The 24,790-nt window shown below is 36.3% G+C and overlaps 1 protein-coding gene across 4 annotated transcripts; it reads right to left on the bottom strand.

Annotated features, from left to right (window-relative positions):
• Window positions 1-14,961: 14,961 nt before the first annotated feature.
• On the bottom strand, window positions 14,962-21,611 carry LOC107465147 (pentatricopeptide repeat-containing protein At4g01400, mitochondrial-like). Of its 4 annotated transcripts, XR_008001566.1 has the most exons (3): window positions 21,219-21,611; window positions 16,165-18,281; window positions 14,962-15,948 (listed from the first exon to the last, which is right to left on the bottom strand). XR_008001566.1 is itself a non-coding variant. In XM_016084400.3 (2 exons), exon 2 carries the CDS (start codon window positions 17,961-17,963, stop codon window positions 16,584-16,586), a length of 1,380 nt encoding a protein of 459 aa, XP_015939886.1. In that variant the 5' UTR covers window positions 17,964-18,256; window positions 21,219-21,611; the 3' UTR covers window positions 14,963-16,583. The 4 variants fall into 4 exon arrangements, 3 of the variants coding, with proteins under 3 accessions (XP_015939886.1, XP_052108305.1, XP_020982314.1); XM_016084400.3 differs by having other exon boundaries at window positions 14,963-18,256; XM_052252345.1 differs by having other exon boundaries at window positions 14,963-18,270.
• Window positions 21,612-24,790: the final 3,179 nt, after the last annotated feature.

Consider the following 24,790-nt stretch of genomic DNA (forward strand, 5'->3'; position numbering starts at 1 on the left):
GATCAACCAGTGATGGCAGACAAATCCCCCGAAGAAGGTCATGTGGAGACAGATTCTGAGCAAGAGAATCTGGACACAGGCAATAATGATGCAGACTTGACCCTCCACCAGGGAACCAATGATCAACACAGGAAAGGTACCTCCGGAGTAAAAAACCCGAAGGTAAACTCTTCAGAAGGGCGCGAATCAGAGAAAGAGGGACCATCCCATGTAACTGAACTCATGGGATTAGTCCACAGTCGCCTGGAACAGTTAGAACAAGAACGGGAGCGACAAAAGGAAACTGAAAAGAACCTAAAAGAGGAGATGGAACGACGAAAAGAGTTGGAAAGAAAACTCTTAAAGTTAGAATCCTCCCTCAAAGGCCACAACTCCCGTGATGAAAGAGAAGAGCCGCCCCTAGGAGGGGAGGATCCTTTCAGCGAGGACATAATGAGGGCAAAAGTTTCGAGGAACTTCAAAAGCCCTGATATGGACCTCTATAACGGAACCACGGATCCAAAGCATCACCTGAGCAACTTCAAAAGTCGGATGTACCTAGCTGATGCTTCCGACGCTATGCGATGCAAAGCTTTCCCGACTACTCTATCGAAAGCAACGATGAAGTGGTTCGACAGCCTCCCCCCGAGGTCAGTAACCAGTTTTGAAGACCTCTCAAGGAAGTTTTTGATGAGGTTCTCTATCCAGAAAGACAAAGTGAAACATGCACCGAGCCTCCTGGGAATAAAACAGGGGGTCGGAGAATCCTTACGAGCCTATATGGAAAGGTTCAATAAAGCATGTTTAGAGATTCAAGACCTGCCCACCGAGGCAGTAATAATGGGGTTAGTCAATGGGCTTAGAGAAGGTCCCTTCTCACAGTCTATATCCAAAAGACACCCCATCTCCTTAAGTGATGTGAAAGAAAGAGCTGAAAAGTACATCAACATGGAGGAAAATGCTAAGCTGAGAGACCTGAGTTGGCGACCTGGACACCCTCCCTCAACAAAAGAGAGGGAGAGGGAAACCAAGAAGAAGGAAGAACTCGGTCTCGATAGACCAAGAAAATACCACTCTTATACTCCTCTGAAAGTTTCTATAGTGGATGTATATAGAGAGATTTGTAATACCGAAAGGCTGCCGCCCCCTAGACCCATTAAAAATAAAAAAGGGGGGGAGCCGCAGCGACTACTGTGAGTACCATAAAATATATGGTCACTCCACAAATGACTGCTATGACCTTAAAAATGTGATAGAAAAGCTGGCTAGAGAAGGTCGGCTTGACAGGTATCTCATAGAAAGGTCGGATAGTCATGGAAAGAGAAAGCGAGATGATATGGATAGAAGAGACCCACCCCCGCAGACTCCGGAGAGACATATCCATATGATCTCAGGAGGGTTCGTGGGAGGAGGACTCACCAAATCCTCTCGCAAAAGACATCTCAAAAGAGTCTACCAGGTCGGAGAGGAGTCATCCGACCTCCCTACCATTTCATTCACAAAAGAAGATGGGCAAGGAATAATCCCTGGACACGATGATCCAGTAGTAATAACTATGATCCTGGCAAATGCTCATCTCCACAGAACCCTAGTAGACCAAGGAAGCTCAGCGGACATCCTTTTTAAGCCCGCTTTTGACAAACTACGGTTGGATGAGAAAGAATTAAGAGCCTACCCCGACACCTTATACGGATTAGGGGACACGCCAATAAAACCACTGGGATTTTTGCCCCTCCACACCACTTTTGGAAAGGGGAAAAAATCAAAGACTCTGAGTATAGACTTCATAGTCATCGATGTGGGGTCAGCATATAACGCTTTAATCAGCAGAGCTACTCTAAATCGACTCGGAGCAGTGGTATCGACACCCCACCTTTGCATGAAATTCCCGACTTCAGCGGGGATAGCAACGGTAAGGGGGATCAAAAATTGGCAAGGAAGTGCTACAATGAAAGCCTAAATCTGAGAGGAAAGGGCAGAGAAGTTCACACAATAGAGCTCGGTGGTGCAAGGGCCAGAGAAGAGCTGCGACTACAACCGGGAGGAAAAACGGAGGAGATACAGGTCGGCAAAGAGGAAGGAAAAAATACTCACATAGGAGCCAACCTAGGGGAAACCCTAAAACAAGGGTTGACTAAGCTCCTAAGAGATAACTCCGATCTCTTCGCCTGGAAGGCCTCCGACATGCCTGGGATAGACCCCGAGCTCATGTCCTATAAGCTCTCGGTCTATCCGGGATCCCGACCTATACAATAAAAAAGACGTAAGCTCGGCCCAGAACAAGCCCTAGTAGTGGTGGAGCAAGTACAGACGCTCCTGGAAGCCGGCTTCATAAGAGAAGTCAAGTACCCAACATGGCTAGCCAATGTAGTGCTGGTCAAAAAACAAAATGGCAAATGGAGAATGTGTGTGGACTATACCGACCTAAACAAGGCATGTCCCAATGACCCTTATCCACTGCCAAGCATCGATACCCTAGTAGACTCCAGCTCGGGGTATCAATACTTGTCGTTCATGGATGCCTACTTGGGGTATAACCAAATCCCGATGTACGAGCCAGACCAGGAGAAGACATCATTCATCACACCCAGAGCTAATTTCTGTTACGTGGTCATGCCATTTGGATTGAAAAATGCAGGGGCCACATACCAGAGGTTGATGAATAAGGTGTTTGCTTCTCACCTTGGGAGCCTAATGGAAGTATACGTCGACGACATGCTGGTAAAGACCAAGAAAGAAGTCGACCTCTTGTCGAACCTCTCACAAGTCTTTGACACCAAAAGGCTGCACAGGATGAGACTAAATCCCGCAAAGTGCGCCTTCGCGGTGGAGGCAGGGGAATTTCTAGGATTCATGCTAACACAAAGAGGGATCGAAGCCAATCCCGATAAGTGTAGAGCCATCCTGGAGATGAAAAGCCCGACTTGTTTAAGAGAGGTCCAGCAGCTGAATGGCCGACTTGCAGCCCTCTCCAGATTTTTGGCAGGATCAGCACTAAAATCCCTTCCACTGTTCTCCTTATTGAGAAAGGGACGTCAGTTTGAATGGACCCTTGAATGCGAGGAGGCGTTCCAGGAGTTCAAAATATTCCTAAGCCAACCTCCTATTCTGACCCGACCCGTAGTTGGAAAAGACCTCGTCCTATACTTATCTGTAGCAGACAAGGCTGTCTCATCAGCCCTGATAAGAGAAGACGAGGTCAGCCAACATCCAGTATATTTCATCAGTAAAGTTCTATAAGGCCCTGAGCTAAGGTACCACAAACTAGAGAAGTTTGCCTACTCTTTAGTAGTAGCCTCACGAAGGCTACGGCCTTACTTTCAAGCTCACACAATAAGAGTTTGTACGAACCAACCCATGAAGCAAATCCTCCAAAAGACGGATGTTGCAGGGAGAATGGTTCAATGGGCAATAGAGCTCTCCGAGTTTGACCTGAAATATGAAACTCGGACGGCGATTAAAGCCCAATGCCTCGCCGACTTCGTTGCGGAATACGCAGGGGATCAGGAGGAAAAACCAACTACATGGGAACTCTATGTAGATGGATCCTCCAACAAAATAGGAAGCGGTGCAGGCATAATATTGGTAGATGAAAGAGAAACCCAGATAGAGGTTTCTCTAAAATTTGAATTCCCAGCTTCAAATAATCAGGCAGAGTATGAAGCCTTGATTGCTGGATTGAAGCTTGCAGAAGAAGTCGGTGCTACAAAGGTGATGATATACAGCGACTCACAAGTGGTGACCTCCCAAATAAGTGGAGAATATCAGGCAAAGGACCCAAATATGAAGAGGTACTTGGAAAAAACTCTGGAACACCTTGGGCGCTTTGCAGAAACCGAGGTCAAGCACATAACTCGGGATCTGAATAACAGAGCAGACGCCCTATCCAAATTAGCAAGTACCAAGCCAGGAGGAAATAACAGAAGTCTGATCCAAGAAACTCTCCAGGAACCCTCAGTGGTAAAAATAGAAGACAAACAAGAAATCTTTGAAGTGGTCGGATTAAACCTCGGATGGATGAACCCCTTGGTCGAATACATAAAATTTAACATCCTTCCAAAAGAGGAAAAAGAGGCCAGGAAAATCCGGAGGGAAGCACAACATACAGAAGGGGGATATCAACACCATTGTTAAAGTGCGTACCGACCTCAAAAACCACCAAGGTGTTAGAGGAAGTCCACAGTGAAATCTGCGGAAATCATCTCGGAGCAAGGTCACTTGCCAGAAAAGTAATCCGAGCAGGATTCTACTGGCCGACCTTGCAGAAAGATGCCACAGAATTTGTGAAAAAGTGCCAACCATGTCAGATGCATGCAAATTTCTACGTGGCTCCCCCAGAGGAGCTCATCAGTATCACTTCTCCATGGCCCTTTGAAAAATGGGGAATGGATTTGTTAGGTCCTTTTCCCCAAGCGTCAAGACAAGTCAAATACCTGATCGTGGGAATAGATTACTTCACAAAGTGGATAGAAGCAGAACCATTGGCCACCATCACCGCACAAAGAAGTCGGAGGTTCCTCTACAAAAATATCATTATAAGAGCATTCACCCCAAGTGACTTGGTCTTGATCAGAAACGACATTGGAGTCATGATACCAATAGAAGTCAATGAACAAAGCCCAAGAGCGATTCTCCATGACGAGATCAAAAATATACAGGGGCACAAAGAGGAGCTCGACTTACTCCCAGAAGTCCGAGAAGAAACCCAGATAAGAGAAGCGGCGTTGAAGCAAAGGATGACTACAAGATACAACAAAAAAGTCATTCGAAGAGCATTCACCCCAAGTGACTTGGTCTTGATCAGAAACGACATTGGAGTCAACAAATCAGGGAAAGGAAAGCTCGCTGCAAATTGGAAGGGACCATACAAAGTCAATGAGGTCTTAGGAAAAGGTTATTACAAAGTGACCGACCTGAACGGCACTGAGTTCTCAAGGTCGTGGCATGCTTGTAATATGAAAAGGTACTACAGTTAAAAAGTGAACTCTACTCCCTGATGTACTCTTTTCGCAACTTCATGATTTTTTCCCAAAATCAAAGGGTTTTTTCTGGAGAAGGATTTTTAACGAGGCATCATAGTAGAGGCTAAGGGAAAAAAAGGCTATTAAAAACCCTTAGTAGCAAGAAGGTACCTCCCCAATCAATAAAGATCTTTTTTCATTTACAATATCTCTTATAAACTCCTTTCTATTTTTCTAAGTCTTTCTACGAAACGCGCCGACTTAAACTCGACAAAACGTGAAAATCCCATGAACCGATCTAGATGGTCGTCAGGATAAAACGACGAGGTACAAGTCGGTGTAATGAGGTTATAAAAGTTGATCGTAAAAAACTCGGAAACATCCCGACTCATAAGTCGAAAGGAAAAAACCGAGTAGAAAAGAAAACGAATCGCAAAAATAACTTAAGTCATAAGAACTCAATAAAACAAAGTTGAGTATAAGGGATAACAAAAAGAGATTGAAGTTCAAAGGCTGTCAAAAAGTCCTTACACAAAAGGGTTCAGAAAAACAGACAAGCCAAAGGGAAAGGTTTTCAGAAAAAGATCAAGGAGACTTCGAAAAATCAAAAAAGCATACACGCATAAGGTAACTTAAACCCTTATCCAAAAAAGGGTATTTATTTTGTTAATTTAAAACCCTTATTAAAAAGGGTACTTTTCAAATATTTTGTTTACAGCCTTAAAAGGCCAAAAGAAATTGTCTAAACACCACCAACAAACAACATATAAAGAGTTTAAAAAAGGGGGACTCACAGGCCGAGCCCCCATATAGCCATAAAAAAGTTATTTCTACAGAAGAGTAGACGGATCACCACCACCAGAGTCAGGAAGAGCGCCACCAGGATCAGGAAGAGAGGCAACCACGGGAGATGAAGAGGAAGTCGGAGGAACAACAGAAGAACTCGAAGCGTCCTTGGAACGAGGAGGGGACTCAATAATCCTCTGCCCCCGAGTCTTTAATTATGACTCGGAAACGATTACGGGGGCAGGAGGATCCACAATAGCACCATCAATGACGACTTTGTCCGGATCTAAAGGAGAAAGGTCCAGGTCAGGGGCAATGACTCCGACCTGCTCCTTGAAAATCCTCCAAGCCTCCTCGGCGCCATCAGCAATAGAGTCCTCCAACTCAGCATATGCACTCCGAGAGTTCAACAAGTCCTTCCTCACAGACACAAGATCTTGAAATAAACTCTGGTAACTCTCTTGTGCTGCCTTCTTCAAACCCGCCTCCATGTTGCATTGGGCCTACAACTTACTCTCCTTCTCCTGAAGGGTATCTCTCTCCTCCTTCAACTTAGCGACCTCCTCCTTCAACTCCCTCTCATGCTCTTGATAAGCAAGAAGCCGTCCTTCCAGCTCCTCAACCTTCGAGGTTAACCCCAAAGAGCTGAGAGGAGTCTTCTCAAAAATATCCAAGAGCTTGCCACAAACACCTGCCGCCCTAAAACTCTCCTCAGCCAGAGTGGTAAGGTGGTTCCGAACAGAAACATCATCCACACTTATATGAGGATAGACGTTCTTTCGAACAAATGCAAGAGCATCCGCCTTAACCCCACCATCAAAAGAAGAGCCAGACTCTAAAGTCTTGCGCTTCTTCTTTTCTGGCTCAGAAAAAAGTCGAGCGGAGGGGAGTGGCCGAGACAAAGCTGAAGAAGAAATCACAATGGGCTGGGAAGAAGCCCCCACGTTCTGAGGAGGAGGAGGAGGAGGAGAGACGATCGCCCTGGTTCCACCAGTCCTAGCCCGAGATCTTGCCTTAGCCTTCTGAACTCTTTGGTAAGATTCCTGAGCATTCTTCCTTGCCATATCTGCAAAAGAAACAATTAGCAAAAATTACAAGTCGGCAAACCTCAAGTCGGCAGATACAAGTCGAAAATAAGAAATGTATATACATATATAAAAACTACCTAGTTGCGACCAAACAAAGGTCGGCGACCCCTGGAGGAATTTCCTAGTATCCAAGTATGGGGCCCTCCCCCACACTTCTCAGAAAAACCCCACAATGGCCGCCTCCACCTCATCCAGGTCGTCCAGACCGTACTTCTCACAGGGGGAGGCCTCCAACCAATAGAGGGGAAAGCGAGGGGAAGAATTCTCATCCAAGAAAAAAGGGTGGTGACCCTCTACAGCTTGCACTTTGAAAAAATAATTTTTGAAGTCGTGGAAGAATTCGTCAAAAAAGGTGAAAATTCTCCGACCTTGTATGGCCCGAAAAGACACCCATTGCTGCTTGTTATTTAACCCACTGAAGGGCTTAGTCATGTGGAAAAGATAGAAGAAAATCGTCAAAGAAGTCGGAAAGTCCAAAGCGTGACTTATAAATTGATAATTTTTCAAAAAACCCCAAGAGTTGGGGTGAAGTTGGGTAGGGGCAACACGACAGTGGCGCAAAATAGACATTTCAAATTCAGAAAACAGAAGAAAAACACCCAAACGGGTAATCATGCTCTCATACATATAGAAAAAATGAGGGACCTCCTCGGAATCCCTCCTAAAACAAACCCGGTCTTCTGGACCCGGGACTACCAACTCGTACTTCGGCTCGTCCTCCTCAGAAGTACAAATTCTGTGGCGAGTACGAAGGTGGGTGATAAATTCAGTATCGACCAAGGGTTCCTCCCCTAGGACCGTGACATCAACCCACTGAGAAAGATCTACGGAAGCCATTTCTTTTTCTTAAAAAGGTAACAAAACCCTACAAAGGAAAAAGAAAAGAAAAATCAAAAACACGGTCTCTAAGGGGAAGGGAATACGGAACTAAAGTCTACAAACCAACCTATCTACAAAATAAAGGCATGCAAATAGAAAAGCATGTTACAGAAAGAGCTAACCTTTATCTGAAAATGAGGGTTGGAGGAAGAAAAAGCCTTCGAAAACACAAGAATGCAGCACGAACGAATGAAGGGAAAATTTGAAAAATCGCAGAAACGAAACAATGAAAGAGAGGGAAAGTATTTATAAGTACGTTGGGGGCACAATGGTAAAAACGGGGCAGTCATTAATGAGAATGCACCGTTACCAAGACCATCAATCCCTACGCACATCCCTAACAGACACGACACTTGATTAGACGTAACTGTCAGAACCAAAAGGCTACGAAGAGTCACGTCGGTTTCAGACCATCACGTCGGTCCTCCTCCAAGTCGGCTACGACCCCGAGTAGAATACTCGAACCCAAACCTTGAAAAGAAAATTGGGCTCGAGTAGGGGCACTGTTCATACCCTGGCCCAACAGTAAAGGCCCAGGTCAAAATAAAAGGCCTAAATCCCACGGATTGAGTCTCACCCAATACCAACCTTCATCCTATGAAGTCGGTTCTCACCACGACTTGCTCTAAAGAAGTCGGGTACGAGGGTTAGCTGGCAGATAAACACTCATTCAAATGAGTAACTGCCCCTAGAATCTCTCTAACCACTTCCAAGAGCCATATCCTAACCTCCCTAAGATAATGGGACGGTTAACACCCTAAAAAGGTGGCACTACTCCAACGGTGGTTATTGGTTCACCACTATAAATACACTGACACCCCTCAGGTATCTCTAAGTCCAATACTCTCTAGACCTGCTTACACTCTTGCTAACTTAGGCATCGGAGTGTCTTTGCAGGTACCACCCCCATCTCCTCGCACGAACAAGTCGGACGGAGAACCCCGAGTTGCAGACCCATTCGGAATCCTCCTCCTTCACACATTTGGGCCAATCAACGCCGTTTAGCCCATCAATCTCCGATTACCCACCGTAACAGGTTATAATTAGAAAAAATCAATCATCAAGAGCATAATACGAAGAGAATTTGGAAAAGATTGTTGCTGCTAATAAAAAAAAATTATCATGACAATAATGAAGAGTGATTGACAGCAATGGCTAGTAAGAATGATAAGCTACGGTTTTACTATAAGAAGATCAATTATTAAGAAGCGGCAAGGAGAACGTTCAGAATACACAGCCTGCACATTTGAGTGTTATTATATTTTTCATTGTGTTTCAATTTGACATATTTAATTTTATTTTTGGAAGTTTTATGTTAAAAGGAAAAGGATTATATTTCTATGAGAGATTATTTTGAAAAAGCCTATGAAAGTAAAAACATGAGCTAGAAAGAAATGCCAAAATAATTGTAGGGGTTAATAGTCAAATTAGTTTTTGGGAGAGAAGATATTCTTCAAATTCATTCTCAAAAGATTTTTTCAATCAAATTGGTCCTTCAAAGATTGTAAATTAATCATATTTGTTCTCCAGTCTCTCCATTAGCAATTTTCTTCAAAGATTGATGTTGTAAAACGTTAATTGATAACATATATAATACCTGATATGTCTAATTGGATATTGACAAAATATGTTTATGAAAATTTATTAATTTAGTCATTTTTTTCAATTACAAAAATTCTATTCTTAATATGACCTAGTAACAAAATTTATAGATTTTCATAAACATATTTAGTCAACATCTAATTGAACATATTACGTGTCATGTATGCTATCAGTTAACATTTCACATCATCAATCGTTGACGAAAATTGTGAGTGGAGTAACTGAAGGACAAATATGATTAATTCGTAATCTTTGAAAGACCAATTTGATTGAAAAAATCTTTCAGAGACAAATTTGACTATTAACTCATAATTTTAGCTTAAGTTTGAATCTTTGTCATTAATTTTGTTTGGTCTTGGCGTTTTGGTTTGTCTTGATTTGTGAAACTCGGAATTATGGCTTCATTAGTCTTGAGGCAAAACATGTTTGGTTCATTTGTTATTGGTCTTGGCCCTTGAATTGGTGCTTGTAATCTTGGTGGTTGATATAGTAAAATTCTATCATTATTATGGTGGAGACTAGACGTAAATCTAATTGCATTTCAAGATTAAATCAGGATACATACTAGTGTCACTTTCTCTATTCTTTCATCTTTGATCTTTTGTTATTTTAAGAGACTAAGCAAAAAATTTCTACTAATTCAATAACACGTTTCAAGTTTGAAAAGAGTACCTTGATTCAAATCATTTTCTCAAGGCCTATAAAATCTATAATTGCCATCAGAGCTCAGGCTATGGGAATCAAGGTTAATAGCTTAGAGAAAAATTCATGATGATCAATTCAGTCTCTTTCAACCTAATCAAAGGACAATCCTATCATCGTCTATCTTATTTTAATGGAACCAACTACTTTTACTAAAAGGAGAGAATGAGAATCTTCATTCAAGCAACAGATTATAATTTCTAGAAGATTATCATGAATGGACTTAATATTCCAACAAAACTAACACCTAAAGGACAAATAGTTTTCAAGGAAGACAGAAAATGGATAGAAGATGAGAAGAAAAAGTCTGATTCAAATGTTAAGGCAGAAAATATAATGCATTGCACCATAAATTTTGAAGAATACAGAAGAGTCTCTCGATGTAAAATGGCAAAGAAAATATGAGAGAAACTTCAATTAACTCGTGAAGGAACAAACAAAATGAGAGAAGCTAGAACCGATATGCTAATGAAACAATATGAATTATTCTGCATAAAAGAGAAAGAATCCATAGACGAGATATTTGTGAGATTCTCAATCATAATCAATAGTCTCGATGCAATGGAAAAATAATTCACTGAAAAAGAGCTAATTAGAAAAATTATGAGAAGTCTCACCAAGACAAAAAGCTACTACGTACAGAAAGAAAATAATCTTAACAAAATTTCTTATGATGAGTTAAAAGGGATATAATAGAATACGAGACTACTCATTTGAAGATAAACAAATAAAAAAAAGGTGTGACTCTAAAGTCAAAGATTGAAGCTGAATCTGATGATGATCTACCCAGTGACGATGAGATCGTATTCTTTGCAAAAAAGTTGAAAGGGATCTCGAGACACATGAAAAAAAAAGATTTTTCATCATCCAAAGAGGACAAGAAAGAAAACGACAAATTCAATTATCACCACTACAAATAACTAGAACACTTCAAATTCGAATGCCCTTTGCTAAATGAAAAGAAGAAACAAAAGGGAAAAAAAGACAATTCTGATGGCCTCTTGGAAAAACTTAAAAAATTACTCATCTGAAGATTAAGAGGAACAACAAAAAGCACATATTGTCTCATGGCTAGGGACAAAGAACCCATTGAAGAGGTTTTTCTAGCATCTAAAAGAAAGAAAGACATGTTGTATATGGACAGCGAATATTCACGGTACATGACAAAAAACTCTGCATTCTTCATCAAATTTAATGAATATAACGGTTGCTTTATTACTTTTGGTGATGATGGTAAGGCTAACATAATTGCTATCGAAAAAGTTGGTAAAAATTTTTCAACTTTGATAGACAATGTTCTTTTAGTTGATGATCTAAAGCACAATTTAATAAGTATTAGTCAATTACGTGATCTTGGCTATTTAGTTCTTTTAATCATTTTGAATGCAATGTTGTAAATGAAAAAACTAAATCTGTTTTATTTACAGTCAAAAAGTGTGATAATGTGTATAATCTCAACCTAGATGATTTGGAAAAACAAAATGTACAATATTTCACTTCTTTTTATTCTAAAAAATAGATTTGACATAAAATATTGGGATATGCCAGCATGTTTCAAATTTCGAAACTAATCAAGAAAAATTTAGTTAGAGGTCTTTTTAACATCAAGTTTGACGAAGACATTATTTGTGATACTTGTCAAATGAGTAAACAAATAAAAATCTCTTTTAAAGTTAAGGAAGATGTATCAAATAAAAACATTTTAGATAGAGACAATCATAATTGTAAAAATCGGATCGGATCAACGGTTCGACTGAAAAATCGGTGAACTAAATTCCGAACTAGTCTGGTCCAATCTCAGGACTGTTTAAGAACGAAAACCGATAAGAACCGGTCAAAGCCAATGAAAACCGGTCAATATTGATAGAAATCGATGAAAAACCGATCTAATCGAATCGCTCGAGAAAAAATTCGAAAATTGATGAAGATATGGTTTAAACCTAGGTCCTCCTTGTTATTCCTTGTTATTCTATATGCTAATTATTAATTATATAGTAAAAATGCAAAATAATTTTTTAGATATTATTTTAGTTTTATACTCACTTTTAAATAATATAATTATCTTTTTATGATTATATGATATTTATTAATATTATTTTTTAATAAATACATATTATATATAACAATATAATAAATATAAATTAATTAGTTAGTTGTTAAAATAAAAAATAGTTACTTTAATATAAAAATAAAATTAAAAATTTTTTATTATGATAAAATACTAGAAGTTATATACTTATTTAATAATAATCAGATTATAATTGGTTGATATTTGATTGTTTTTAGAATATTAGTGAAAATATGTATTTTAAATTTTAATTTTAGATTTTTGATTATTTTATATATATTTTTTAGATAGGACTGGTTCTACCGGTTTAACCAATAATTCATCGATTAAATTAATAAACCAGTAAATTAGTAGTCTAACTGGTTCAACCACGATTCGATTTGACAACTATGGAGACAATTATATCTTTAAATTATTTTCTCATTTATTTCTTTCTGATAAACATATTTCCTCTTTAATTACCTTCCATATTCAAATTCTTATTGATAATATACCTTCATCTATAATAAAAAAAATTTGTTGCTGGAGATCTTTAATTCAGTGTGATGGATGCCTCTGTTATTTACCATCTCCTATTCTTTTCTAGTGCCACCAAACTATTTGTAAATGATAGATAGCATTTGAAAGATTCATGAAGAGAGGGTGGGCTTCCATTCCACAATGCTTATGGAAAGACTTCCTTTAAATTCCTACGTGCAAATCCAAGGTTCAATAGCACTTTACCATCATGATGCACAAGACTCTTAACAATTACTTTGACTTTGAGAATCTCTAATCTCTCGTTGATGGTGGTGGTGATACCGACGTTGTTGTTAACATAATTCAGTTCAAGTATCTCATTAAGGCCATTCATTTTGACTTATCCCATGTCATTGAGGAAGCTCTCTCTATGTTGTTTAAGACATGTTTATTAGAAGACTTACTGATGGTGGATGCATGAATAGGTTGCAGCAATCTTTTTTTTTTTTGGATTATAGATAAGGGTCACTCTCCGATACAGATCAAAGTTGATATAAATATACAGAGACTCGTTATTTGGTTGACGTGTGTACTGTCTTTGCAAAATGGAGCAGGCTTTTACCAGCAATTGTCTCCCTAATCCACGGCTTGATGGTGAAGCCAAATGTGACTCACCCTCTGTGTGTTGGTCTATATAAGGCTGCATTTGTTTTTAAGAACAGGACAAGACAAGACACTATGGACAAAGACACAAGATTTTGTGTTCTTGTATTTTGTTTGGTGATAAACTAGAACAAATTATGAAAATTCAATTTATTCTCATTTTTTTCATTAAAAAAATGAGATGAAAAATATAACAATAAAAAATATAATTATAAAAAATTAACAAGAATAATAATAATAAAAATTTATGTCCCTTACTAGTGTCTCTGCACGAATTGGTAAGTTGGTGAGTTTGGGTTATGGGTCTCTTTGTTCGTTCGTTTTTGGGCCATGGGGATAGTCTGAAAAAAGGTGTTGGGTTGGGGAGGAGAATAATTGATGAAGTCACTGTCTGTGGATTAAGCAGAACCGCCAGCATCGTCGTCGTTCTCTGCAGGAACTCTTCTTCTCCCTCCTACATGGATACGCACCAGAGCTTTCTGTGTTGGAGGAGACCATACCGACTTGGAGCATCATCGAAAGACTCATCTTTTGTCATGTTCAACTTTGGCATTTCTGGCCTCGCCGCGCAGAAGGTGAGAACATTTAGCAAATGCGGAACAGATTTGGTGGTAATGGAAACTAAATCAGAGCTGCTCCTTCCAATTGTTTTTCCTTTTTTTTATGTCAAACAAATTTTTACATTCCGTGTTCTTCCAATTAGGGCCACGTATATAGGAGCCCAATATTATCTTTTATTGGAATCATACAAAATAGTTGTCTCATTAATTCATGCAGCCCATCTATTATTTTCCTTAAGCAACCCCAATAACAACTAATTATATTTATACATCTTTCATTATACGGAAAATGAGAATCAAAAAAACCAAAAAGACTTGTCAATCCTCAGCGCCATTCCCAAAATGAGAATCAAAAAAACCAAAAAGACTTGTCAATCCTCAGCGCCATTCCCTCAACACCGCTTCTACACATTTCAATACGCTTGCTGCCCTTATGCTTACACGACTTGTAAGCATACCATGCTGACAAAGGGAATCAGCACCACAGAATTTCCTACAATTTTTACCTTTTGAAGCGTTTGAAGTGGCCTTAATAATTTTATGTGACGTGTTTTCCAACTAATGACAATGTGATTCTTTACAGTTCGTAGTATTTACACAAAAAGGCCGGAGGATAATTCATGAATCAAGTATTTAAAAGGTGGTGACTGCATCTACACATCATGTTACTTTGAGAAAACAGAAATATATTCAATTATTTAGATTGATGCCCAAATTGAGATTATGTGATTTTTGGAGTTCATTTTTAATAAAAATATAAAACCAAAAAGCATGAGAAATTCAAGTACACGGAACTAAATAGGTTTTTCCTCTTTCCTACTAATTTTATAACTAAAATATATCATATGTCATTCTCTCATTTTAATTAAAAATAAATCTTTTCTTCCAAAATTAAAGAGTTCTTCCTTCCTCTCTCTTTTTTTATCTATCCATTTCATTTTTTCAACCACTCTATCTCTTTTATATATAGTTATCAATGACTAATTACAAATTTGACAATCAAAATGTGCAACATAACATTCTTTATTAAAATTAAAATTGGAATATTAAAATTGAAATTGAAATATAACTATATTATATATTATATTATATTATATATTACTATCTAATTTAATAACAAAATATGTCACATGACATTCTTATTAAACTTAGGAGAAAATATTTTCCTCTAAAATTAATAAATTCTCTTTTTAAATTCTCTCATTTACCTCTCTCCCTTTTTTATTTCTCTCTACTCTTCTCACTCTATATATAATTTATTATATATTTATATATTATCGTCTAATTTAATAACCAAATGTGTCACATGACATTTTCTTATTAAAATTAAGAAAAAATATTTTTCTCCAAAATTAATAAACCCCCTTCTTAAATTCTCTCTTCTATCTCTCTCCCTTTTTCTACTTCTCTCTATCCTTCCTACTCTATATATAATTTATAATTTATATTTTATATTAGTAATTTAAGAAATCAAAATTTGTCACCCAATATTTTTTTAATTATAATTAAAATAAATTTTTTTCTTTCAAAATTAACAAACTTCCTCTCTGTTCATTTTATTCGAAGCTAGTTCATTTTATTGTCTCTGTTCTTCTTGGTCTTAGCTTGGACAAGTGTTGCTGATACTAAAGTTCGATCTGCCTGAGTGCTCCCACTCCCAGGGGGAGATGCACGTCTTCGGCTGAACTCGAGGGTAGTTCATTTGATTGTCTCTATTCTTCTTGTTCTTAGATAGGACAAGTGTTGCTGATACTACCAAGTTCAAGGGAGATGCACGTCTTCGGGTGGACTCGAAGGTAGTTCATTTTATCGTCTCTGTTCTTCTTGTTCTTAGCTTGGACGAGTGTTGCTGATTTTGTAATCATGTGCGGGATTGTTTAAAGAATATATGAAGTTTTGTCTCTAACGGTAAATACAAAAAATAAGTTGGGACAATTCTGTAAATATTTAAGGCATCAAATGTAACTCTCAAAAATATGCATCAAATACTTTGTCCTCGTAAGTATATAACATTGGTGATAAATGAGGAAGGAAAAGAAAAAGAATAACTACTGACCTCTACTAAGTAGTTAGGTTTATAAAGTTGGTCCATCTCCTCTGGCTCTTTCTTATGCATCATTTCCAACTTCCCTGAACTTCAAAACATGTATTCGATCAACCTGAATCCCTGGCATTCCAAATGCTGGTCCGTTCTTCCATTCCTGAGGAATTGAAGTTGCCGTGAGATCTGACATCCAAATTCCAAATAGCCCATAAATTGTTTTCAATAACAAAAACAATTGGCAATTTCCATGAAGCTTCCATGTTAAGGCATTTTTAGAACTGTCATTATTACAAATTCTAGCTCCGGCAAACACCAATGTCACAAGAGCAGAATCTGCCTATTTCAGCCACTAGCCAACTACCTCTATACTTACAGGAGAATGCTGCACGGCTTCTCCAGTAGTCCAGTATCCACAGGAACACCTTCACTGATGCAAGTAGGCCCATCAATCAAATTACGCTAGTCAAGAAGACAAGACCATCTGCCTTGAGCCACATTGTCCTCTGCAGCACCTTGTGGCCTTTCCAAAGTGCTCACTCTTCATGTTGCATGTTGGGGCACCCTTACTGAGGACAGCTTGTCCTAAGACGTCCAAATGTCTCCCTCTCATGATTCTGAAATTGCCTTTGCTGAGCTGAAGGCCATCAAGCTGACTACATTTTGTTCTGCATTATAATGAGTTCATGCATCTTTGCAATTAAATTATAAGCGTGTCTGCACTCCACAGATAGAGTTTAAACCCATTTTCAACTAAAAATGAAGCTGATCCAACATAGGGGACAAAAACATGCATTAAGATGCTCTTGGATTGGCTCGTATCTTCCTAATTAAGTAATTCTCCAAACCAATGCCAGCATCCACTATTCTAGTATGACTTGTTATTTCAATCTTGAGAACTTGCTCCAAAACATCTCTGCTCCTCACACCATCGTCCACTTCACATATTAAAGGTATTATGGTCACCCAGGTATCCATATGAGGAGCTTCCCCATGCTCAAGCGATTTGGTTAGAACTCCACAAGCTTCCTCAATCTTACCAACATTGCAGAAACCCTTTACTAGGCCATGAATAACAGCAAAATGCGGAGAAAAACCTTTAGACAGCATCTCCTTCATGTAGTTATTTGCCTCATCAAGCATTCCTTTGTCACATAACCCACCAACCAAAGTTCGATATGACACAACATTAGGCAAGCACCCATTGTTCTGCATATCAGCAATAACTTTACAGGCATCATGGGCGCGCCCTTCCCTGCAGAACCCCAATATAACAGTATTATAATGAACTATGTCAGGATTGCACCCTTTGATCTTCATCCTACAAAGAAGCTTGTAAGCTTCTCTAAGCTTCTTCTTCCTACACAAACTGTTCAACAAAGTGGTGTAAGTCAAAGAATCAGGAACAAACCCTTTGTTCAACATATCCTCCAACAAATCCACAGCTCCATTCACTTGACTCTTCCTACACATTGCCTGCATCAGAATCCGGTAACACTCGATATCAGGAACAATATCTCTCTTAAACATTTTGTTGAACAGGTGGTAGGCAATGCTAATATCTCCATTCAAACAGAAAGCCCGCATGAGAATTTTGTAGGACTGAGTATTGGGTGACACACCGTGCCTATGAGAATCCCTGAAGAGATCGAATGCAGGTCGAACAAAGTTGCGGTGGGATACAAGAATCTCAAGAATGCGGTTGAGGTGTTTGGGCAAAGGTTTGAAACCGTATTGAAGCATAGTGTAGAAGGTTTTGAGGGCCTTATCGGGTAAATCAGCTTCACCATAGACTCTGATCAAGTAGGAGAACAGGGTAGGAGTGATTGGGTAGGATTCGGATTTGAGGCGGCGAACAAGGTCATCGACAAGGGAGAATCGCCTTGAGCGGCCCAATTTGAGGATAAGAATGAGGTAGGTAGAGTAAGAATGGCGAAAGTTGGGATGGCGAGAGGCGCATTCAAAAATTTCTTTGGCAAGAAGAGGGTCCGACTGGGAAGCTATGAGCTTCTGGACTTTAGATGGAGACCCAATTGGGCAATTGGAGCGAGAAGAATAAAAAGATGGTTGGTTTGGGTTTTGTGAAAAATTGAAGGAGATGATGCGACGGGAAGACAGGGTGATTAGGATCTTGGTAGAGCGGAGAAATGATCTGTGTAGACTCAGTGAGGTCATGGTGGTGGCTCAAGAAGGTGAGCAGGCGAGGGCAAGTCAATGCTAATTGTGGGTGTATATTCGTGGTTAGTGTCCTTTGTTTCTGTTGAGGAGATATGGACACTGTGGGTGTTCGCAATGCGATTTGCTTTGGTGTTTAGGAAAAAAAAAAACATCCGATCCAATTGTAAAAAAAATAATTGGTTTGGTTTGGTTTGGTTTGATTTTTTTCGAGGCCAACCAAACTGAATTGAAATTGATTGATTTGATTCGATTTTTCGGTTTTTCACCATGACCTTCATCAACTCCACCTTCTGTTTCACCAATGCTATCACTTTACTATTATCAAATTGCAGAAATATCACAAAAAAATATAATAAGAACAATAGAACAGAGAACACTAAACTAAAATTAGAACTGCACAAATTAAAATTAGAACAACACTAAAATTAAAACAGCATAATTTGAAATCTCAAACCACGAATTAAAATTAAATAATTGAAAAACAACAACCACAAAAGTTAAGTTAAATGAGAGAACGTTAATAGGGTCGAAATAGTGTTTCTTCGACCTTGTTTAATAGAAGACCTTAACATTCAACAAAGCATGATTTGCTTTAATTAGTGTCACTAACAAATAACAACGTACTAACACAATCACAATTAAAAACATAGTTATCAAAACCAAACCGGTAATCGATCGAGTTAGAGTACTTGGTTAATGGGTTACTGATTCAACCGTTAGATAACTGGTTAACCCGAACATAATTAAATAATTATATATGATTTATTTTTTTCTCATAATAAGTTATTCTTATTTTATTGCTTTTAACATTGAATGCCACTGAACTACTTTAGATGTCTACCTGGTCAACAAAGTATAAACTAAAGAGTGCATATAAATGTTAACAAGATTTTTAAATCAATATTTTAGGGCCATACAAAAAATACAACAGAGATCAGTTCAAGAGATAAAACACAAAACTCCAATGCACATCTTTAAGTATTTATTACTAAAAGGTTGTGAGAATCGAATCGGTCAAGTGACGGATTCAATGATTCAATAGTACAACCGAGATCGAATCATAGTTGAATCAATCTATTCTTAATATATAAAAGTAAATGCATAAGTTTACTTACATTACTTTTAAGATATGTTTCTCCTCTTACTAATGACATGTCAGCAACGTTACTTATTTGGTAAAATTTTAGAATCAACCACTCAATTTTTGCCAAATCATTTATTATTTCCAAATCAGCAAAAAAAAATAAAATATACAAAAAAAAATCATTCATATATTTATTATATCTTACCGTTATAAACAATACAATAAATTTATAATCCCCAATAATTAATTTCTATAAATAACTCATTAAATGTAATAAATATCCATATTACAAATGTCATAATAATATTATTAATCATAATAAATTTTATATTACAAATATTCAAATTCCATACTATTTGTCCTATTTATATAAGTCTCTTATCACTATTCCTTCAAATTTAGCACAAAAAAATTATTTTCGAATTACACAAAATCTCAAATTTACTCAATGGAGCATCATTCTTTGGATGATATTACCAAACAAATAGACAATTGGTTTATCAAAATTTATGTGGTTCATCTATGAAAAACATTAACAACCACAAATGAAAAGAACCTCTGCTTAAAAATGATTATATTAGATGAAAATGAGACGACTACATTTGTGGCACATAAGGTAACTTTATATACTTTTTATAATTTCATATATCAAATTATTAGTTACTAATCTAATACTTATTTCAGATCAAAGTGCCACAACAATTTTTGTACTATTTGATAGCAAAGAAAAAAAAATTGTTGAGCAGTGGTGTTCCAAATCTAATGACACTCCAGAAAAGAATGACATTGAAGTCCTACCCCAATTGAAAATTTTGTGCAATCTTATACTTATATTTAAAGTCAAAGTAAATGATTTTAATCTCAAAAAGGTTGTCAACAATACACTGTTATCAAGACATTTGCTCCAACAAAAAATAATGAACCTCAACACCTACTACAACAAATAAAACAAGTAATACTCCAAAACAAATCACTTATTCAAGACATCATTTTTATTTCTAATTTAAATTATTCATTAATCATAGGAACCAACTTCGCCAACACTAATATCATCAGACGAAGATCACATACCCATCAAGAGATTAAGGAGAAAGAAAATCATACAAATTCAAGACATATCTTCGGAAGAAGAAGATACATCAAAGATGGAACAAACAACATAACAGAAAGTGCATACAACTCAACAATTTATAAAGAATATTGTCTTTCCAAGAACTTACAACAGAAAGAAAAAAGCAACAACTCTAACAACAACCAATAAAAAAAATAAGACGAGCGCCACATAAAAAAACTAAGTCCATCAACTAAAACGAATGCACGAATCAACCCACTAAATAAAAATTTCACTTTGTACAACTCTAATATCTAAATTTTTTGTACTACAAATTATTTTAAATAAAATATCCTTTAAATTTAACTTTAATTTACACATATTTAATTTAATTCTATAAAATATAATAATTTTTAATATTTATTATATACTATTATTAATTTACCGTCCCGTATCTCACGCATGATGCAGGTCTCATCCTAGTTTAATTAAATATACAATCAAATTATTAAAAATTTAATATATAAGTTCAAATATCCAAATTCTATTATTTCTAAACTAATAAAATTTAAAATTTTGTACTTTGACATAATATCTTATACATATTTTATCATTAAAATTTCACAAAATAAAACATTTCTAAATAATTTCTAAGTTCTAAATAAGTAATCAGCAACAATACTTATCAATCAACAACAAAAATTTAGAATAAAAAAATTTCAACAATAAAAAATATAAACTTACACAAAAACTCAAAACATCAGCAACTAAACTCACAAAAAAATTCAACAGACTTCTAATAAGTATTCAACAGAAAAAAAAAACTGAGAATCCAAAAACAGAAAACTCAGCCTCCAAAGCCAGAAAATCAGAAAAATTAAGCAAAAAATCTAAACCAAGCATCCAAACTAAATTCAGAATAACATTAGTAACAACCCCAATTCAGAATACAAAATTAACAACCACCATTCAAATCAACCATCAACCCCAATTCAGAACCTCAACAAGGTTAACTCAGACAAATTAATTCAGCAAAAAAATTCAACAGAGTCATTCAAATCAACCATCAACCATTATTTCTGAAAATCAGTAACAACAAAAATTGAAGCGTGCTTACCGGCGACGAAGGAGGAAGGAAAGTGAGCTCGGACAGAAAGAGAGGGGCTCGAAGACAGAGGCTTGATGACGAGGACAGAGAAGACGAGTTCAGGGCCGACAACGGAGACTGGCTTGACGACGACGATGGAGACTGCGACGCCAACAACTCCGAGCAGACCTTCTGGCGACGTCGAGGAGAGAGGATCCAGGAGGCGAGGGCCGATCAGACCTTCGAGAGGCGACGACGGCAACCGCTGTCTGTCACCGCCGGCGGCGAAAGTGGTGGCGTTCTGATAGGGTTTAGCATGGGCAGGTGAATTGTGAGAGAGGGATAAGGGGGGTTTTCGTTGGTGAATTGTGACTTATGAGAGAGAGAAGGCGTGTTCTGTTTTTTTTTTAGTAATTCAGAAAATCGAAAATCTTTAGTTTGGAATACCTTTGAATAGAATTCTCAAAGAAAATAATTTTTTAGTTTGGAATACGTGTTATTATTTTTGTTGTGATAAAGATGCATACGCTTTGTTTGAATATAGAAAAAAAAGGAGGAAAGAAAATGAGAGAAAATAAAATAGAAGAAAAAATAGAGTTATTTGTATGTTGTTTGGATGAAGAGAAAATGAATGAAAAGAAAATAGAAAAAAAATTGTTTGGATAAAAAAAATAAAAAAATTATAATAATATAAAATTATATTAATATCATTATCTATATTATATGTAAATTATAATTTATTAATGATAAGGGGTAAATATGTAATTTTATTCATGTTTGCTACATTTTTCTCATTTTCATCTCATTTGTGGAGAGAAAATATTTTAGTGGACTCCACACTATTTTTTTTTCTTTCTACTCTATTTTTTCTTTTCATCCAAATAACAAAAAATTTACTTTTTATCTATTTTTTTTCTCCCATTTTTTTTCCCTTCAAATTCCCTCGATCCAAACATAATGCTCATTAACACTATGTTTGATTGTTGATGAAAATGAGAGAAAAAAATGAATGGAAAAAAAATGAGAAAAAAAAATGAGAGAAAAAGTGAATTTCTTTATATGTTGTTTGGATGAAGAGAAAATGAAAAGAAAAAAAATAAGAAAAAAAATTCTTTTGTTTGGATATAAAGAAAAATAAGAAAAAAGAAAATTATTATGAAGTAAAATTATTTTATTACCCTTACATATATTAATTTCACATAGAGATTGAGTTAGGAATTTTACTTTTTGTTGTTAGAACTGTAAATATAGAATTTTAACATTCTTTGGCCTTCTTTCTTCAGTTTTCTTAACAATGAAAATGGGCTTTTCCACCCATTTTCTTCTCTTTTATTTTCCTTCCTTTCAAAATCATTTAAATCAAACAATGTGTAATACTTGGACAGTTAATTTTTTCAAGTAAAAAGTTCGGACTATTAAAGAAAACTAAAATTAATTACATTTGAAATTTTAATTTTTGTATCTATAAATAAAGAGTCTGATATGAAGTATAACACACAATAATAAAATAATTTCCTCCCTCTTTTATATTGTCTTTCTTATTTATTTATCTATTTATTTTACAATACGTTATTGGTACGAAATTCTGATCAAATTTTAGAAATACTCAGGTAATAAATTTTTATTATGTTAAAACTCTCTCATCTTGAATTTAATGCTCTTGATATATCTGGAAACAAATATTTATCATGGATACTAGATGCTGAAATTCATCTTGATTCAATGGATTTTGAAGATACCATTAAGACTGAAAATAATACATCCCAGAAGGATAAAGTCAAAGCCATGATCTTCCTTCGTCGTCATCTTGACAAAGGATTGAAAAATGAATATCTCACATTAAAAGATCTTATAGATCTGTGGAAAGACCTTGAAAAAAGTATAATCATAAAAAGACAGTGATACTTCCTCAAACCCGATATAAATTGGCGCACTTGCGTCTATAGGATTTTAAATCTATAAATGAATATAATTTAACAATGTTTCGAATCACCTCACGAATGAAATTATGTGAGAAAAATATAACTGATAATGACATGCATGTTGGAGAAAACTTTCTCGACCTTCCATGCCTCGAATATGCTCTTGCAGCAGCAGTATCAAAAAAAAGAATTTAAAAAATATTCTGAGTTAATTTCTTGTCTTCTTGTTGCAGAATGCAACAATGAGTTGCTTTTAAAAAATCATAAAATGCGTGCTGCTGGCACCGTTCCATTTTCTGAAGCAAATGCGGCAAATCATTACCTCAGAAGAGGTAAATGGCAAGGTTTTAGTAACAAGAAAAATTATGGAAGAAAGAAGAATTATGTTCACAAGAAATGATCTCACCAAAAGTGCGATAAAGAAAAAAATACTAGGTAACAGAGAATAAATGTTTCCGTTGTGGTGGAAATGGTCATTGGTCACGTACATGTCGTACCCCAAGGCACCTAGTCGATCTTTATCAAGTATCTTTGAAAAATGACAACAAAGGAAAGGAGACGAATTTCGTTTCAAATGATGCTGAAAATTCCACCACTCATTATGATGTATCTGATTTTTTTGAAGGTCTTGAATGAAATATTAGTCATTTGATCAATGATGGAATAGTTTAATATGTGGGATTGTTAAGTATTCATGTAAATAAATAATGTAAGAAACTTATTGTTAAATTTTATTTTCTATGCATCTGAATTTCAAGTATGATGTATAATAAAATATTTATGAATTTCAAAATTATTGAATGTGCCAAGATAATAATGATAAAATTTTTAGTATATACTATATTTCTTAAAAAAATATTTTCAATCAAGAAATAATTTTACTGCGCAAATATTTCTACTCATTTTATTATTATTTGTCTTTGAAAAAGATGGCAATGATATATAGCGAAGATGTATGCCTGCGAATAGTGCAAGTTCGCACACCATTCTTAAACGTAATATATAGTTTACTCATCTTATGCCAAAAGAAAAATATATTAATACTATTATTAGCTCGGACAATGTGATAGAAAGCTCCGGAAGAGCTATAATTTTATTTTTCAGAGAAATAAAATTCATAATAAATAATGCAACTATTGTCTACCAAGTTTCTAAAAAACTTGTTGAGTTTTAAAGATCTTTGCCAAAATGGATATCATATTGAAACAATGAACGAGAAAAATCATGAGTACTTATGTATCACAACTCATGATTCAAATAAAAAGGTTATATTAAAAAAGTTACACTCACCTTCATCTGGGTTGTATTATAGTAGAATTAGCGCAATTGAATCACATGCCATAGTAAACTCGAAGTTTACAAGCACAAATAAATTCATAACTTGGCATGATCGATTGGGTCATGCGAGAACAACCATGATGTGGAGAATTATTGAAAATTCCTATGAATATTCACTAAAGAACTAGAAGATTCTTAAATCTAGTGAATTTTGTTATGCTGTATGTTCTCAAAGAAAGCTAATTTTAAGGCCATCACCAGTAAAGATTGGATTTGAGTCCCCTAAATTCCTAGAAAAGGATTTAAGGCGATATATGTAGACTTATTCATCCACCATGTGAATTTTTTAGATATTTTATAGTCCTAATAGACGCATTTTCGAGATAGTCACATATGTGCTTA

This window comes from Arachis duranensis, chromosome 1, assembly GCF_000817695.3.
Source record: "Arachis duranensis cultivar V14167 chromosome 1, aradu.V14167.gnm2.J7QH, whole genome shotgun sequence".
In the NCBI taxonomy this organism is placed as follows: domain Eukaryota; kingdom Viridiplantae; phylum Streptophyta; class Magnoliopsida; order Fabales; family Fabaceae; genus Arachis; species Arachis duranensis.